This window comes from Diceros bicornis, chromosome 4 (genome assembly GCF_020826845.1).
Source record: "Diceros bicornis minor isolate mBicDic1 chromosome 4, mDicBic1.mat.cur, whole genome shotgun sequence".
Classification (NCBI taxonomy): Eukaryota; Metazoa; Chordata; class Mammalia; order Perissodactyla; family Rhinocerotidae; genus Diceros; species Diceros bicornis.
This window is the reverse complement of record NC_080743.1, coordinates 27,904,783-27,921,896: the sequence shown is the minus strand read 5'-3', so window position 1 is coordinate 27,921,896 and position 17,114 is coordinate 27,904,783. Positions and strand designations below refer to the sequence as shown.

The 17,114-nt window shown below is 38.1% G+C and overlaps 1 protein-coding gene across 2 annotated transcripts in view; it reads right to left on the bottom strand.

Annotated features, from left to right (window-relative positions):
* CDC7 (cell division cycle 7) overlaps positions 1 to 11,947 on the bottom strand; it is a 28,945-nt gene extending 16,998 nt beyond the window's left edge. Inside the window, exons 1-4 of one of the 2 annotated variants that reach the window (XM_058538501.1) lie at positions 11,846 to 11,947; positions 10,937 to 11,131; positions 3,509 to 3,592; positions 1,937 to 2,072 (exon numbers count right to left, since the gene is read on the bottom strand). In XM_058538501.1, coding sequence (XP_058394484.1) covers positions 1,937 to 2,072; positions 3,509 to 3,592; positions 10,937 to 11,051 — 335 coding nt within the window. In that variant the 5' untranslated portion in view covers positions 11,052 to 11,131; positions 11,846 to 11,947. Of the gene's footprint in view, positions 1 to 1,936; positions 2,073 to 3,508; positions 3,593 to 10,936; positions 11,132 to 11,291; positions 11,561 to 11,845 lie in introns of those variants that run through there. The other variant, XM_058538502.1, reaches the window with a different exon arrangement.
* Between the last annotated feature and the right edge of the window lie 5,167 nt (positions 11,948 to 17,114).

The window sequence follows — 17,114 nt, the reverse complement described above, 5'->3', positions numbered from 1 at the left end:
GAAAGATAAAACAAAGAAATAGGCTTGTTCGTTTATTCAATAAATATTTAATGGACACTGTTATTTGCCAGACACTATGTTACACATTAGGGATGTGATGGAGAATTAAAATTAACATGATTTCTGCCCTCATGGAGTTTACTATCTAGTGGACAAAACAGATAATGAACAAGGTAACAAATAGTGACAGGTTATGATGAGCGTTTTGAAAGAGATCAAAAGGTGCTGTGACAATAAAAAAAAATAGGAGAACTTAATTTAATTCAGAGAAGACCTCTTTGGAGTGGTGCCACTCTTGCTCAGATCAGAAAGATGAGGGGTCAGCATGCAAAGACTGGGAGGGGTCCTCCTGAATGGGGAAACAGTATGGGTAGTACCTTCAGGTAAGAAAGCTCTTTAGACAAATCTGAGGAACTAAGGAAACTGGAGCACAGTGAGGACTGGCATGAGATAAGGCTGGATTTTTTTTTTTCAAAGTACATTCGGAAACCATTGAAGGATTTTAAGTGGTGGAACTAACAGCATCCAGTTTATGTTACATACATACACATTTTTATATTTTAAAGATCACTGGCTGTTTTGTGACCATGGGATTAAGGGGGAAGAGAAGAAGTAGGCTATTGTAGTAATCTAGGTTTGGACTGAGGTTGTGGTTGAGAAGATAGTAAGACAGGGATGGGTCTTTAGATATATTTTGGAGGCAAAATGGCCAGGACTTGGTGATGGACGTGGTTTAGGCGAGAAATGGAGAAATCAAGGATGACCACTAGGTTTCTGGCTTGAGCCACTGGGTAGATAGTAGCCATCCGTTGAGATGAGTAGGTGAAAACAGGTTGTTACAATAAAGTATTTTTTTGGCAGGTGAAGGCTGATTAAAATTTAGTTTTTGACATATTACATTTGAGATGTTTATTAAGTACCCAAGTGAAAATGTCAAACAGGCAGGTGGATATATACAAATCTGCAAATAAGAGGTCTGAGGCTAGATATATACTTAGGGGAATCGTTACTATCTATCTAAAGCCACGTGGAAACACATGATACTACCTAGGGAAAAGTTCACAGAAAGAAAGTCCAGGATCAAGCACTGAGGAACTCCAACATTTAGGGGTCAGGTAGAAGACGAAGAACTAGCAAAGGATACTGAAAATGAAAGGCTAAATAAAGCAGGAAGAAAACAAAGAGCACGTGGCAGTAGAGAAGTCAAAAGACAATGGTTCAAATCAATTACGCTAAACACTGCCTCGAGTTCATGTGAACAGAAACAGGAAATGGCAAAATGGAAGCCGTGGCTGACTCTACCTGAAGTAGCTTCAGTTTAGCATAGAGGAGAGCAGCCACACCGTGTGTTGTGAAAAGGGGGTTTGGAAGTGAAAACAGTATGTGTAAATAATTTTTGAAAAGTCTCGCTATAAAGGGGAGCAAGGAAATGATGGAGCAGCTGGAAGAGGGACGGTAGTAGTGGGGAGGCTGATAGAGGGGAATAAGAGATACTAGATCGCGTCGGTATGTTGAGAGGAATGACCTAGCAGAGAGACCAATGAGAAAGACATGCCAGATGATTCTGTTGTTCAAAACAAAATATGAGATGAGGCTGTCAATAGCTGGGGAGATGTGAAAAATATGAGTTTCCCACATTGTTTAAAAATATCTAGACCATGGATGACAAGGTTTATGATTTGGCAGGAAGATTAGAAAAAGAAGTGGTAGGAGAACAGGAAGTCAAGCTGAGCCTGAAGGGAAATCCACTCTAAAAACTAATATAAATTTAACTAAGCATTCCAAGGTTAGCGGAAAAGTGCTGGCAAATTGCATACCCCTGACTGAAGAATATGTTTAATTCACAGACAATCGCATCATCCCTGTTAGATATCTACTTAAAAATCTTAAAAATAATATACAGCCAGTTCAATTAAAATATCTTTAAATTGCCTACCCAGCCACTGTTAGGCACTGAAGTTCAGCTGCAATTCTTATAGGATGACTTGTTGGAATTAAGTGTTTTAGAGCAATTTTCTCTTCAGGTCCTACTTGTAACTGTGCTGTAGCCAAATAAACAGAGCTGAAAGTGCCTATAAAACAATGTATCAGATTTTTCAATATTTGATTCTTAAAAATTTAATGAAATAATGCTGAAATAGATCCTAAAAACTGTTTGGAACCCATAAAATTATCATAATCACTAATATTTTAATGACAATGAACACAAAGAGCAACATATCTATAAATACAACTTATTTTTTTAATAAATCCTTAAATGTCCACAGTTCTTTAGGGGTATATTAATTTACCAAAACTCTATAGTAAATCTGTTTGACTGGGTTAGCATAAAATATTTCCACGGTCACGAGCCATTCTAATAATTGTTTTTCTATAACATTGCCATTTGAAATTACGTTCTTAAGACCTGGATACAGGTCTGTTAGGAGCAGAAATGATAATAGTCTTAGGGGAAAAAAAAAATCTACAAAAACACCTGGGCTTTTAAATTTAGCATTAAACTAAACAGAAAAAATAAAAGATTTAGTGGTCAATTAAATTTGAGAAATACAGAGTTAAAACAAATTGATAGATTTCTTATACTACAAAATTCTCCAGAATCTTTAATGTGTTAAAGTACCTCATGAACAACCAAAAGGAAGCTATAACACGGAACATTTTCCAAACTTATTTAGCCTTACAATACGCTCCTCCCCTTCCCCTCTCCAGGAAAAGCTATCAATTTATCAGGAGGACACCACTGTTTTCCAGAACAAAGTTTCTGAACATTAAGTCAGTGTCAAAAAATGTAAGGAAAAAGACGTAAAGATCTGCTTTTTACATCCCAAATCATCTCATTTTCTAATTTCTCTGCCCTCACTGACCCAGCCTTTTCTCGTCTGACACTTTCCATTGTGAAAAGCAAGCAACAAAGCAAATGGAAGTTTTTTACTATTTAGGCATTTCTCAACATAGCCACCAAAAAGTTCTATTAGCTTTTATTTTCTTATTCATTTCACATCTGTCTACCAAATTCACCCTTTATTCAATCAATATGATTGCCAGTTTCTCAATGGTATTTATGTTAATATCATCCTATAAATATTGTACCACTTTATTTTCATCATTTTGCCATCTTAGGTTTCATATATGTTTCAATGTACAATTCTACCTAACTGCAATGGAGACGAAAAATATTTGGCTTCATTTGATCAAATCCCCCCATTTAAATCTTAAACTTTTCACTTTTAACAATTAATTATCATTAATAATACATTATCAACATATCAATACTTTGGTATAAAAGCATAAAGATTAAAATAGGACTATTTGTTTTACTGTAAATATTTATTCTTTCACTCTTTTCAGGGAAAAAAGAAAAGCTGTTACTGTTATTAGTAATATAAACATGGTCTTAATAGTTTTAAAAGGGGTATATTTTTCAATAAGAAATAATAATGAAAGTCAAGAGTATACAAGGAAAACAGAAGGAAAAAAAACTTATAAAGATAGTATATCCCCAAATTACCTTCTCCAATTTTGTCCTTAATCTTAAACACATTACCAAGCTGTGGTACAGCTTCATAAAGCTTCTCAATATCTTTTTTAATGCCTAGCAAGGAAAAAAGAATTTATAATTATAATTAATTAGAGTATATTTTATACTTTAAGTTAAAAAAAACTCAATGAAATTAATTCTAAAACATGAGTAATTAAATTACAAAAAATAGCTATAATAAATCTTAAAATCATGATAAGAATAATTAAAAACCCATCAAGTTGCCATAATTCACACACACCTCTTAAACTAACAGACAAAACTGATTAAATCCCAGAATCACACACACCGAGTGTCTACTACTCTAAAACCACATACTAACAGATGCATTGTCACTGCATAGAGTACAATATAATGAAGAAACTAAATTTAAAAAATAACTAAACAATTTGTGCTATGATCACTAGATGGCATGACAAGAACACAATGAAATCTTCTTGAAAACTATTTCCTTCTCCCAAAGATACAAAATCTTACAGGCTTGGGAAAGTTTTACGTATTGAATATTCACAGAATACCCTCAGAGAGAAGGTCTACTAAAGCTCTTGGGAATGTTAAAAAATATTTTTTAAAAATTGTCCCAATTACCGATAGTATCCTCTATCCTTGACAACAGATAAATTACTACTTTTAAATAAATATAAGCTCTTTACAAAAATGTACATGGTTAAAATAAGAAGAGGCAATAATACAAAATGCAATAAACTACCGGATACAAAAGAGAACTACATACTTATGAGTCATCAGATTATGTTATAGTATCTAGCCCAAGCAACAACTACTTTTTAAGTTATCATAATACTCTGCATAGTGTAACAGTTTAAGACATTTCAAAGCACTTTCACATACATTATCTTTTCAGATCTTCACAACAGCACTGTTATATTGGCAGGACATGAACTACTACCCTGAGTTTTCAGATAAGGAAACTCTATTCAGAGAAGTTCCATCATCTGCCCAGTTTCACAGAGGTATTGCTGATAAATCTATAGACTCATTCATTTAACACTCTGTTTTAAAACATGCTCAGCAATGAGCATATTTAAGAAAACTAACAAATCTGGTGCATCCCCTGTTCTCTAGGAGCTTAGTCTAGTGGAAGAGACAGATGTTAAAAACTCACTCTTAATAAAAGATGATAATTGTAATAATAGAGGAATGCATATATTACTAGGTGGTGGGGGAGGGGAATGAACACTTCTGAAGGTCCCAGGAAGCTTCAGGTGACAGTTAAGCTGTGTCTTGAAGCATTCACCAAGTAGAAAAAGTAGAAGGCGGCATTTTAGGAAAAAGGAACTATATATGCAAAGACATGGAAAGGAAAAGGCATGGATTATTGTGTGTGAGGGGAGATAATGAAATTCAATGTGGCTAAGAAAGGGAAACGCAGAGAATGCAAGTGAAACCATGAAAAGTTTTTAAGCAGGAAGATAACAAGGGGAGGATAATCTGAAAGGAAGAAGAACATTAAGAGCTGGAAACTAAGTAAGAGGCCAAGAAGATCTAGTCCAGTATTCTTTCCACTACATCAGCCTAGCTAAGGAAATGCGAAGTTACTTCAATTACCCTCATCTTCCCATCTACTTCATAAACGGACTGGAGAAGCTTCATGGATTTCAATACAAGAGGCAAATATAACAGTAATTATGCATGTAAGTTTTGGAGATGGGAGGCCTAAGTTAAAATCCTGGCTCCACTATTTAGCAGCCAGTATGACCTTCCTTGAGCACACAGCTTATCTCTGTGAGCCTTAGTTTCCCATGTATAGAAAAGGTGGTAATAACACTACCATGCCATTGAGATATTGTGAGGATTAAATGAAACAACGTACATAATAAAAGACAAGCTTTTAATGCAATGGCTGGCACATGGTAAATATTAAATAAATGACAGTGGTAATTCTTATCGTTGTACTTATTGTTATTAGCACTATTTCTTTAGGGCTTTTGCTCTTATTTCTTCTGCTTGAAATCCTCTGCCGTTGTAACTTCATGTGGTTGGCTCAACTGTCACAGTCTCCTTAAATAGTCTCCATCCTATTTAAATTAGCACTCCTCCCATTACTCACATTACCCTCTTTATTGTCTTTGGAAAACTTATCCACCATAAAATTATCCTGTTTATTTGTTTGCTGTCTGCCTCCTCCCACTAGAAAATAAACTCTACCAGTACAGGTTCCCTGACTGTATAATTCACCACAGTACACTCAGCTCCTAGTGAGAATAGTACCTGGCACTTCTGCTGAATGAATGATTACCATTATTATGGGCATTCAGAGATAGCTGAAGGAAAAAAAAAGCAAAAGTTTAGAAGCTACAACAGAGTGAAGCCACAGACAGCAGCAGCTACCTCACTACTTCACTCTAGAAACCAAAAGCAAGGCCTGGGGGAAAAGCTAGCTTTCTACCAGTCATAGTTGCCACAGTCAATTACAATATTTCCTAATGAGCGTCAATTCCAACCAGCTTCAAATCCACTGTCACAGGAAAGGCACCATAAATGGGTACTAAAATGATATGTTCAATTTTAATAACTCTGAAACTGGGAGGTAAATTATAATTGTTGTCGGCCAGCATCAAAACTTACAGAACACGTACCAGTGACTTGAAAAAACCCAAGAAATCATACAGGAGCATTCCAATTAACCATTATGAGGTTAAATGTTAAATGTGTAGGGAGGAGGAGTAGAGATGGTGAAGAAGAAATCAGACGCAGGTCAGCTCCACATAATTGGGCTCCTCTTAACGAGTCTATTAACAATGGCTTTTTCTAAAAATGGATTCTTCAAAGAAATTCTGCATCACTAACATACAGAGAAAACTACTGTGAGGGGGAAAATAGAATATCAATGAGTCTAAGTACAAAAGTGATTCAGAAGGGACAGATCTGAAAAGTTTATTTTCCTTTTTAAGTATGTACCGTTCGTCTAATTAGGTCTAAAAGATCTCTTTCAATAAGTATAAAATAAAAAATTCTAAGTGATAAGAAAGCATTGTGTCATAGTATAACGGACAGCATTTCTGAGCAGTACATAAAATGGTATATCTTACAATCACTGGTGTTTAGATATGATGAAATATTTTAAGAACCCTGTTTGTAGTCTTTTTACTACTAAATGTACTGAAGTGTTTACATGCACGTTTTGTTGTATGTAATTAATAACACCAAAAGCTTTGTAGTAGGATGATACAGAATTGTGCTATCCACTAGTTTCATGTGGCTATTTAAATTAATTAAAATTAAGTAAAATTAAAATTAAAATTTAATTTCCTCAGTTGCACTAGCTACACGTGATGATATAGAAACATTTCCGTTACCACAGAAACTTCATTGGACAGCACGATAAGAAGAAAGCCTGGAATCTAAAGATCCAGATTCAACTCCTATCATTAAACCACATTTGTGTTCAATTTCTTAATCTATAAAACAAAGGAGTTGGATTAGATGAACTTTACCTACCAACTATAACAGTCTATGGTTTTCCTATGAGTTCCATACATCTTGGAACTTCCCTTTGCATAAGCATGAGCTGCCAGTTAGTAGTAGAAATGCTGATAAGCAGTTAGAAATCACCAGAAAGAAAATATATGTGATAAAAAAATACTGTAATGCACAAGCCACGTGAATGACTATGTAAGCTCAATGTGTTTCCACACCACTACTCACTTACTATGTACTTACCTATCTTTACAAAACTCAAAATATGTTTATATTAAGGTGTCCTGTCACCACAGAACAATTTTGACATTCTTAAACAACAGTAAAACTTCCTGACAACCCAAGAGAATGCAAAATCCTCAAATTCTAAAGTGGGAGATAAGAGTAGACAGAGGAAGAGAGCATTCATGTCAAAAGCTGGAAAATACTACCAAAGGCAGAGACCAATGAATATCTACTTTGAGGACTGGGAGAAGACCCTGAAAATCCATAAGCTAAAAAATTATTTAAATGCCCATATTCTATACATGAATGTCTAGGCTTCTGTTTTGAAATTTAAAGTGATTTTTTTTTTCCTGCTACATAATATATCCAAGTTGGCTTTAATATAGCAATAGCCTCCTTAACTATACCTGCTTTCACTCTTGCTGGCCTATTGTCTATTCATAACATGGCAGCCAGAGTGATCCTGTAGAGCTAAGTCACCATATCACTTCTGCTCAAACCCACTTCTTTCACATCTTGCTCCACATAAAAGCCAAAGAACTACCTCCTCTCCTCACACCTCTCTTTGACTTCACTCCCATCATCCTCCCACTTCAAGTCACAATGACCTCCTTGCTATTCCTCGATGATAGGCACACACTCATCTCAGGGACTTCGTGCTTGCTGTTTCCTCTGCCTGGAATGCTCTTCCCCAGATACCTACATAGCTCACTCCTCCACCAACTTAGTTCAAATGTTACCACACTGAAGCCTTCTCTGACCAATTACACTTATTAAAATCAGAATCTCCTCCCCCAATACTTCCCATTTTCCGTTCTCTTCTACATTTTCTTCACAGCGCTAATCACTTTGGAACATAGTATTTATCTCTTCTTTATTGTCTATCCCTTTCCACTAGATTGAGGACATTGACTTTTTTCTGTTTTATGCACTGATTTATCCCTAGCACCCAGAAAAGTGCCCCCACATAATAGACATTTAATAATAAATATTTCTATATAAATGAAATGTTTTCAATCACTTACCATGGAGTAAAACTGACACTCCAGGAATTATATATCATGCTTATTCTGGGGCTTTGTGTACTGCCTGATTTACACCTCCTATAACTACGGAGATTATATAATTTAGCCCAAACTTGGACACTCTTCAGAGTGAAAAGGGGCACAGATAATAATTACACTCTAACGATACACATAAACTGGATCTGTCCCAGGCAAACCAAGATGGTATCAATAATCCATTTTAGAAGCATGGGCTAAGAGCATCCATATAACACACCAAAAGCAAGCCTTCTGGTACAGTTCAACAGCATGCAGGAGACATTCAGTGTATATATAGTTGATACTTCATTCTTTCACTGAATAGATCTTTATCACTTACTAAACTTGGCATATAGTAGATACTTAAAAAAAAAAAGCTTGCTGAAAGAATGAAAGAATAAACATTTGATCCAATACTATGCCAGGTACTTGGTTCATTGCAGCATTTTTCTTAATAGGAAGAAATGGAAAATAATCCAAAGGTTCAGTAAGAAAAGGCAATTTAAATAAATTATAGCATACTATGCAATGGAACATTAGGCAGTCATCTTAAATCAAGCTGTAGAATATTTAATTACATAGGAAATGTTCGAGATATATATTGCTAAGTAAAAAATAGAGATTAGAAATAAGTTGGCTATGATCCCAATTTAGTTTAAAAAAATGTATCTGTATACACAGGAAAACTAAAGGAACATAATAAAATGTCAACAGGGGCAATACTTGGATAATGGGATAATATTTTCTTATGTTGGCTTTCTATACGTCCCAAATTTTCTTCAATAACCATGTATAATTTTTATCAGAAAAAAAGTTATAAAAAGCTGTCAAATATCCCAAAACAAAGTCATGCTATTCATCCATGATACTAAGTATTTCACTTTATATCGTTGCATTAAACCACTCATTAAATATTTTCAAGCACCTACTATGTGCTGGACACTATTAGGTTCTGGGAATACAAAGACATATAAAAAATCCCATCATTTGAAAGTTATTCCATCAAGGGAAAGTAAACCACATTAGACCATGAGACAGTTATGTGCCTGGACCTCATCAGCTTTACTCCTTATTGAAGTTATATTTTTGATAGAACCTTAGCTTTTATCAAGGGTCATATAAAAAAGAACTGTATGAATAACATTTCAGCATGTTTTATAAATTATCAAAGGTACCGTTTATAATGTTCAATGTTCTGTTGCATAAAAGCCACAAAACTTTAGAAATCTGGAATAAAATTCACCCCACTCTTCATTGCCCAGCAGATTTTCAGAAGAATACTAGAATAGTAGCTTTCACTTCAACATAATGCTAGAACCAACTCAGATTCATCCATTCATACACTCTGCCTAATGCACAACACACATCAGGAGCTATACGATACTGCCTTCAAGGAGCTTATACTATAACTGAAGAGACAAAATACACAGAGTGAAGAATAATACAATGACTGTGTTATTGTGTTATGTGTCCAAAGACATAAGGGAAAGGTGAACCGTGAAAAATAGGTAATTGCAAGAAAAACAGAAGTGAAGAGGGATAGCATCCACGAAACTGGATGAAAGTGGCATTTTAATATTATTCTAGTAGCAGTGTACAAGATGAACTGGAGGATGGTAAAGAAGTGAAAGCAGGCAGTTTAGGTAAGAAACCTTGTTGTAATTCAGGAGCAAAGTGTAAGGGAATAAATGTGGTGAAAGTAGGAATGGGAAGAAGAGGCAATGTCATACATATTAAAAAGTATGATAAAACTGGGTGACTGGATATGAGGAGCAAAGCCTAAGTAGAAGACAGCTCTAAAGTTTTAAGCATAGGTAACTGGAATAATAGTGGCTTTCATCACCAAAAATAGGGACATCAGGAAGGATACTCATTTTGACACCAAAGATGAGTTTTAGGCAAAAAGCAAAAGCATGTGACGTCATGTTTTTCTAGGGTGAGGGTAAAGTCTATTTTGCAGTGTTTAAGTATCTATCATGGATGAAAGGTTAGAATTAATATCTTTTGGACAAACACTAAATATGCTTAACTCAAAGATGGAAAAGAAGATTTAGCAGGGAAAAAAAAATACAGTCAACTGAAACTCCTGTATTTAACAATATTTATTAAATGCCTAGTATGTCCCAGGCACTGTACTAGAGCAGGAATGAAGCAGCACATTTCAGAGTACAAGATCAGGCGCTGTTTGACCCTCTCTTTCTCACTTCAAGGTCTGGGTTAGGGTCAAACAACACTTCATGATGTACACTGAGATACAGTGATATATTATTGCTACAAATAAATACAAAAACAAATTTATTCTTGTCAAAGAATTCTGCTTTTGAATACTTAGAGAAAATCTCTCCAATATTGATTTCTAAATCCAAGCTTAATGCAATATGGTGAGTAGACACAGGAACACAGGTCTCTAGGAGAAGAGAAATTCTAGTTTGGCTATCAATAAACTTTGTGTTCTTAGACAATAACTAATTTTTGGACCTTAGCAACTACGTCTGTAAAATGACACAGCTGGACTACAATCCTCCTTCTAAAATGCAATCCAATCCTATATCTAGATCTTAGGAAGCTTTACTGATTTGTGAAATGCTCCTAGATAAACATACAACTCACTTTAAGATTCAGGAAGTTATTTTTTTTTAAATAATCCAAATTACAGAACTGTTGCCCTACATCTTTGGAATTAAACACATACCTGGTAGTTTAAAATTCTGCTCATGTTTTTTTAACGAGCCATCCGCCTGAAACCGGTCGCGCAGGGGAGAAAAAGCCACTGGTTCATCCATCTGAATCCCCAAAGAAGCCTCCATCACAAAACAACTGGGATGCAAAATGCCAGCTAAGGGGTCATGTCCAGAGGGGGAGCAAAGCAGCTGTGAAAATTAGAATACTGGAGAAGACGAGAAGTTTAAATTACTCACTGAACCAAGCATTAAAAAATGCCACTGCCTCCAAAGGAGCAAACATTTAACAACGCGCCATATGTCCAAATCCCCAAGGGAAGGAAAACCGTGGGCCAATTCTAAGGATTCCATTTGCTTCACTTTCACCTTCCAGACATAATGGCTGGGGCCGAAGGGACTATTTCCTAGTCGGGGAGCCTCCTCGGCAGCTGTGGGCGGTGGAAAGGTGGCGGTGGACACCGCTGGTGCAGCGAGCCCGGCCCCGGCCGTCCGGCCAATGCGGGCGGGGAGGGAAGGCCTTAGCGGGAAGAGCGGTTTGCCCTGAGGAAGAGGACTTAAGGAGGACATCGTTTTGCCTTTGGAAAGGGAGCGTCAGGAGGCTGGTCCAAGGCCCCATGCAAGTCAGTGGAGAAACTGATACGATACTGGACAAGAGCGCCGGGCGGAGGAAGAGAAGGGGAATGAATGAGATCCTTCCCAGAGCGCGGCCCGCGAGCTCCGCGGGGAAGGACCCTCCTCCCTCAGGCCCGAGACCGAACAGGATGCTTAGTGCGCAGGCGCAAGACTTTCCCGCCGCAGGTCAGCGGGATCCGAACGGGGGTGGGGAGTACTGCGCTGCGACAAAACCCGAAGTGATGATCCAGAATTCGTTTCTAATCCCTCACAATCCCGCGCCATGGAACAAACCGTCGGAAACTCACGGTTTAAGGGCATACGACTTCTGTGGCTCCCCAGAACGCTGGGTCGCCGCCTCCAAGAGCTTCCCACCTAACCAGTCTGCCAAACGCGCCTGCGCAACACTTCCCGCCTCGCTGCTTCTGGTTGCTCATGCGCACTGTACAGCCTTGTACGCCGCGGAATCGGCTACTGAGCGCTTGCGCAACCGGGTTGGGCTTCTTCCCCAGGGCAGTGGCTTTTTAAACGGGCAGTTACAGAAGTCAAGTCCGGGAATGATCCTTTACTAAAAGATAGAGTGAATCATAAGGTTAAGGATCCAGCACAGTTTTCAGGAAACAAGATAATTCAGAGACAGAAAAGTCTCAGGTCCTGAAGTCCTAACACATCCCGACATATTGTGGCCACACGAGACATCGGGCACTCTGGATAAAAGACAGTCACTTTCTTGACTCCCTGCTTTTACTTCTTTTTGTTGAGTGCCTACTTCCCCGTTAAAAACAAAAAATGCAATTGCTGGTGGTTTGTGGCTGTATTCGCAGAAACGAGCCTAGTGGCATTCATCCATTCAGTCAGTCAGTGTAGTATATTTATTGAGCTCTTGCCTATGATACAGGTTTTTAGAGGCTGGAGTTACGGCGGTGAACACGGCAGACAAAAACACCACTTCTTTATGAAGCTAAATTCCAGTGAGGCGGTGACAATAAATAAAGGAATAAATGAACAACATTCTTTCAGATATTGATGAGTGCTCTGAAAGAAATACAGCGGGAGGATGTGATAGTGACCAGGAAGGAGGCACCATGATGGAAGCCATGGGGAAAGAGACTACCAGGCAAAGGATAGAGCAAGTACAGAGGTAGGAATGAGCTTGGTGTGTTTGAGGGGGGGAAATTTCACAGAACATCAACATCAGACAAGGCCCCTCTGTGACCAGGATGGATCAAGACAAAAATAAGATCACTCTGTAGTCATGTCTGAACATAGACAAAACATAAACACTGTCCAAGCCAAAAGGTAAGCAAACATTTCCCTGCCTCTCTATAGCTTCCAATCCAGAGCAAAGTCCCTCTTCCTAGAACCCTTCCCTAAATCACCTAACACAAGCCCAAATTTCCAACACCCTCTTACTGAGATGCCCCATGGTTCTCCATGGTGTGCGTTCTCACTTACTCAAACAAGAAATAAACCCAACTTGTTCAGCTACAGTTGTGTTCCTAGTGGTCTTTGGCTGGAGGATATTGACAATGATCAAGTCCAAGATGCCTATTAGATATCCAAGTGATAATGTCAAGTAAAGAAATGAATATGTTGATCTGAAATGGAGTCTAGGTGGGAGACACAAATTTGGCAGTTATGAGTTTATACGTGAAACTTAAAATCATGGAACTAGATGAGATTATCTAAGCAAAGATTGTAGGTAGAGAACTGGGCTATGAGAACCTCCAACATTTAAAAGTTGGGCAGAGGAGGAAGAGCCATCAGGAGACTGAGAAGGAGCAACCTGTGAGGTAAGAAGGTGATGTCATAGAAGTGAAGAGAAGAAAGTTTTACAATTGAAAGAGAGTGGTCAACTGCAGCGAATGCTACATGGAAGTTAAGTAGTGAGGACACAGAATAAACTAATGTCTTCACTATTTTTCCTTCACTGGATGTTTATTCTACCTCTAGGTATGTGTGTGTTTCTTGTTTTTATCTTTTGTTTCTATCTATGCATCCTCTAAGATCAGTGAAGGTTCCATTTCTCTGGATATCTCAGCCTAGGATCTGTCGCTTCCCTAATTCATGCTTAACTCCTTATGGATCAACTATAAGTAATTTTATCTCATGCTGTTTTGTTTTCTAATTAACTGTATTGAACAATTTAGTTCCTTATTAAATATGCTGTCACATTTTCTGAACTACACTGCTCTTCTGTGCATTTCACATTTCAACTAGACTGTAATCTTGTGGAGAAGGATCTTGTCTTTTAAGGATTTCTTTTATTTGTCATAGCACTTAGTTCAGTGCTAGCCATAGATAGGATAGGTGTTTTATTAATGCTTAGCATATTTTTGCACTCATCAACATGTACTGAGTTTTTGATCTTATCTTGTTGAACTCATTTTTTGAGGAAGGTGAGTTTGTTTATCCAGTAGGTTGTTTCCTCTTTCTTCCACTTCCAAAGGAGACAGTCATAGATTACCAAGAAGGGAAACAGAGTTGAGAACAGAAACTTAAGGGAGACAGAAGCAGAAACCATTGGTGTAGGAATCTGAAGGTAGTCTTATTTCAAAGGAATGAGAAAGCTCTGCAATGATTTTAGGCAACTGATGTCAGAACAGGACTGTATTAGATCCTTCTATGGTTCCAAACTATGTCAGAGAAAAGATAATGACTATGTAAAATAATAGTTTTGGATTTTTCATCTTCAAAGGTAAGAGATAAGGAATGGAAAGGGGAAGTAAGAAAAGAAAGAAAACATGGAAGTAGAAAAAGGAATTAACATGTGAAAATACATACCACTGTGCTCACTTTAGTCTTATTGTTCTAGATGTTCTATGGGGAAGGGAAAAAGTAGATGGAGGAGGGGATGGGGTCCTTCAAATGGGAAGAGGACAGAGGTTGGTAGGTCTTGTCTGCTGGAGGGGGAGGTGGAAAACTTGAGTGGAGAAATGACTGGGCAGTGCTTATAGGAAGACAGGTTCTGAGGCCTGGCGAGATGCCCATCCCTGTTGGCACAGGACAGGGACCCACTGGGCTGGACAATGGGTATCTCATCACTATCAAGTGGCCTCTTCAGTGCTTTGGTGCTGCATAAGATGCTTCCCTGGACCTTTGCATGATCTTGGCAGGCGTTAGATAGGATGCAAAGAATGAATTTTCTACTGTCTCACTAGAATGGTGGCTTACAGGTAAGACAAATTGGATTCACATAAATAAATAAGGCATTTTTTTTGAAAGCTGAGTTGGAAGTTAGACTTGCTTGACAAGTTCACACAACAGGAGAGGAGTCAGGACTTATAATACTACTCCTTATGTCACAAAGCCTGTGCATTTTCTGTTGACAGAGTGAGTGAGTTAGAGGGGCAATTAGCCAATCTTTACCTGGGCTGGGGCCTGGGGTACCATATGACCCCAAGTCCTCCTATGTTTATCCAGTTGTGTTAAAAATCTTTAACTTGTCCTGAACAGTTGTCAGCAGAACTCTTCTCACCCTTCTACCCCTTAACCCCTAGCACTCTCTCAAAACCTTTTACTCCTGATTGCTAAGTAAAGCAGAAATTTTCATTTGACAAACAATTATTTAGTGCTGTCTTTCAAAGTGGCTAAGAGTGAATTTTACAGTGTCAGAATCACACAATCTGGGTAAAGGAATAAACATTATTAGGACAAGTTATTAGCTAAGGGTTAGCAAGAGAGACCAGGGACCTATTGTTGCCAGTGAGATGGTGGGTCTGTGCTGCAGCAAAGGTTATCCTGCCCTCCTGTTGTTCTCCTTTCTTATAGGGAACACCTGAGAACAATCTTAGTGAGGTTCAAACTACTTGGATACCAGGCAATCTGTGTTTGGATGCCAAGTGGTTATAGACAACTTGTCTGGGGAAAATCAGGAGCCCAGCAAGTGGAGACTTTGGGGCCTGTGGAAATTTGACTTGGGTGCAGCTTCTCGCTCTGGGAAAAGTGGGGAGTTCCTGGTCAGTCCCTTGTACAGTCTGTACAGGGTAAGAATAAATTCCCAGCACAACTTTCAAATAATTCTGTTCGTCTCTCTCTCCATGGAGGTATGGAAGGAAGGGAGGAAGGAAGGCAGGCAGGCAGGCAGGCAGGCAGGAAGGCAGGCAAGCCTAGTATACAAAAAAAAAAGAAAAAGTTATTGGAAGTCTTATCCCCTCCCCACTTTTTTTTTTTTAGCCTCCACTATTAAGCTGAGCCACTCTCTTAGAAACTCCTCAAAGTTAGACAACCTAGGATAAAGATAAAGGTAATACATTGCTTTTGAATATGAATGGAAATCTTCTCTTAGGGCAATTGCTATAGAGTAAATGTTTATGTTCCCCTGAATTCACAGGATGATGTTGAAACCAAACCCCCAATGCGATAGTATTAGGAAGTTGGGCCTTTGGAAGGTAATTAGGTCACGAATGTGGAACCTCATGAATGAGACTAGTGCCCTTATAAAAGAGACCCCTGAGAGTTGCTTCGCCCCTTCTGCTGGATAAGGACCAAGCAAAAAGTCTATGAACTAGGAAGTATGTTCTCACCAAACACCCAATCTGTCTGGGCCTTGATCTTGGACTTTCCAGCCTCCAGAACTGAGAGAAATGTTATTTAAGCCACCCAGTCTATGGTATTTTTTTTTTTCTTTTGAGTAAGATTAGCCCTGAGCTAACATCTGTTGCCAATCCTCCTCTTTTTTGCCTATCTTCCTCTACTTTAAGTGGGATGCCGCCACAGCATGGCTTGATAAGCGGTGCATAAGTCCACGCCTGGGATCAGAACGTGTGAACCCTGGGCCGCTGAAGCACAGTGCACAAACTTAACTGCTACGCCACCGGCCTGGCCCCTATGGTATCTTTTTTATAGCAGTCTGAGTGGACTAAGACAGAAATAGTCAAGTAAATGAAATAAAACCCATGTTATAAATTAAAATCCTAGACAGTCATTGTAAAATATACATAGGACAAAACACCTAGAGTTTCATGGGGGAAAACATTTATTTGAAAAAATAAAATTATAATTTAATTTTAATTTAAATTAATTTAATATAATTTTTTAAAAGCCAAAGAGCTGTCCAAGAGTCAATTCTGAAACTGCAGTGGAACAGCAAGGAATTTTGAAATACACAAAGGTCCACGAATGAACTGAAGTTGTTTCTCAATTAGTAATGCAGGAAGGAGAAATAACTGCCTTGCAGGATTGTTATATGCAGATTAAATAAGAAAATATTTAAAGTTTCTGGTAGAGCTTAAAGAAGACACCTAACATTTTGGTTTATTTATTCATTCAATAAATACACATTCTCACATTTGCTGTGCCTAGCAACAGAATAGGTCCTGTCATATGGAGATGACCAAGAAGAGGACTCTGGAGATGACCAAGAAGAGGACTCCTCCCTCCAGTAGCTTAAAGTATATCTAGGGGTTGAAGTGGACAGGTTCCATACTCGTCCTTCACAACCCAGCTTTAAGCATATCTTTCTCAGGGAAGCCTCACCAACTACATAGGTTAGGTCTCCTGGTGCATGCTTCCATAGCATCCTGTATGCCTTCTTTTATCACATTTTGTTATAACTTCTTGTTAATGTCAATCTTC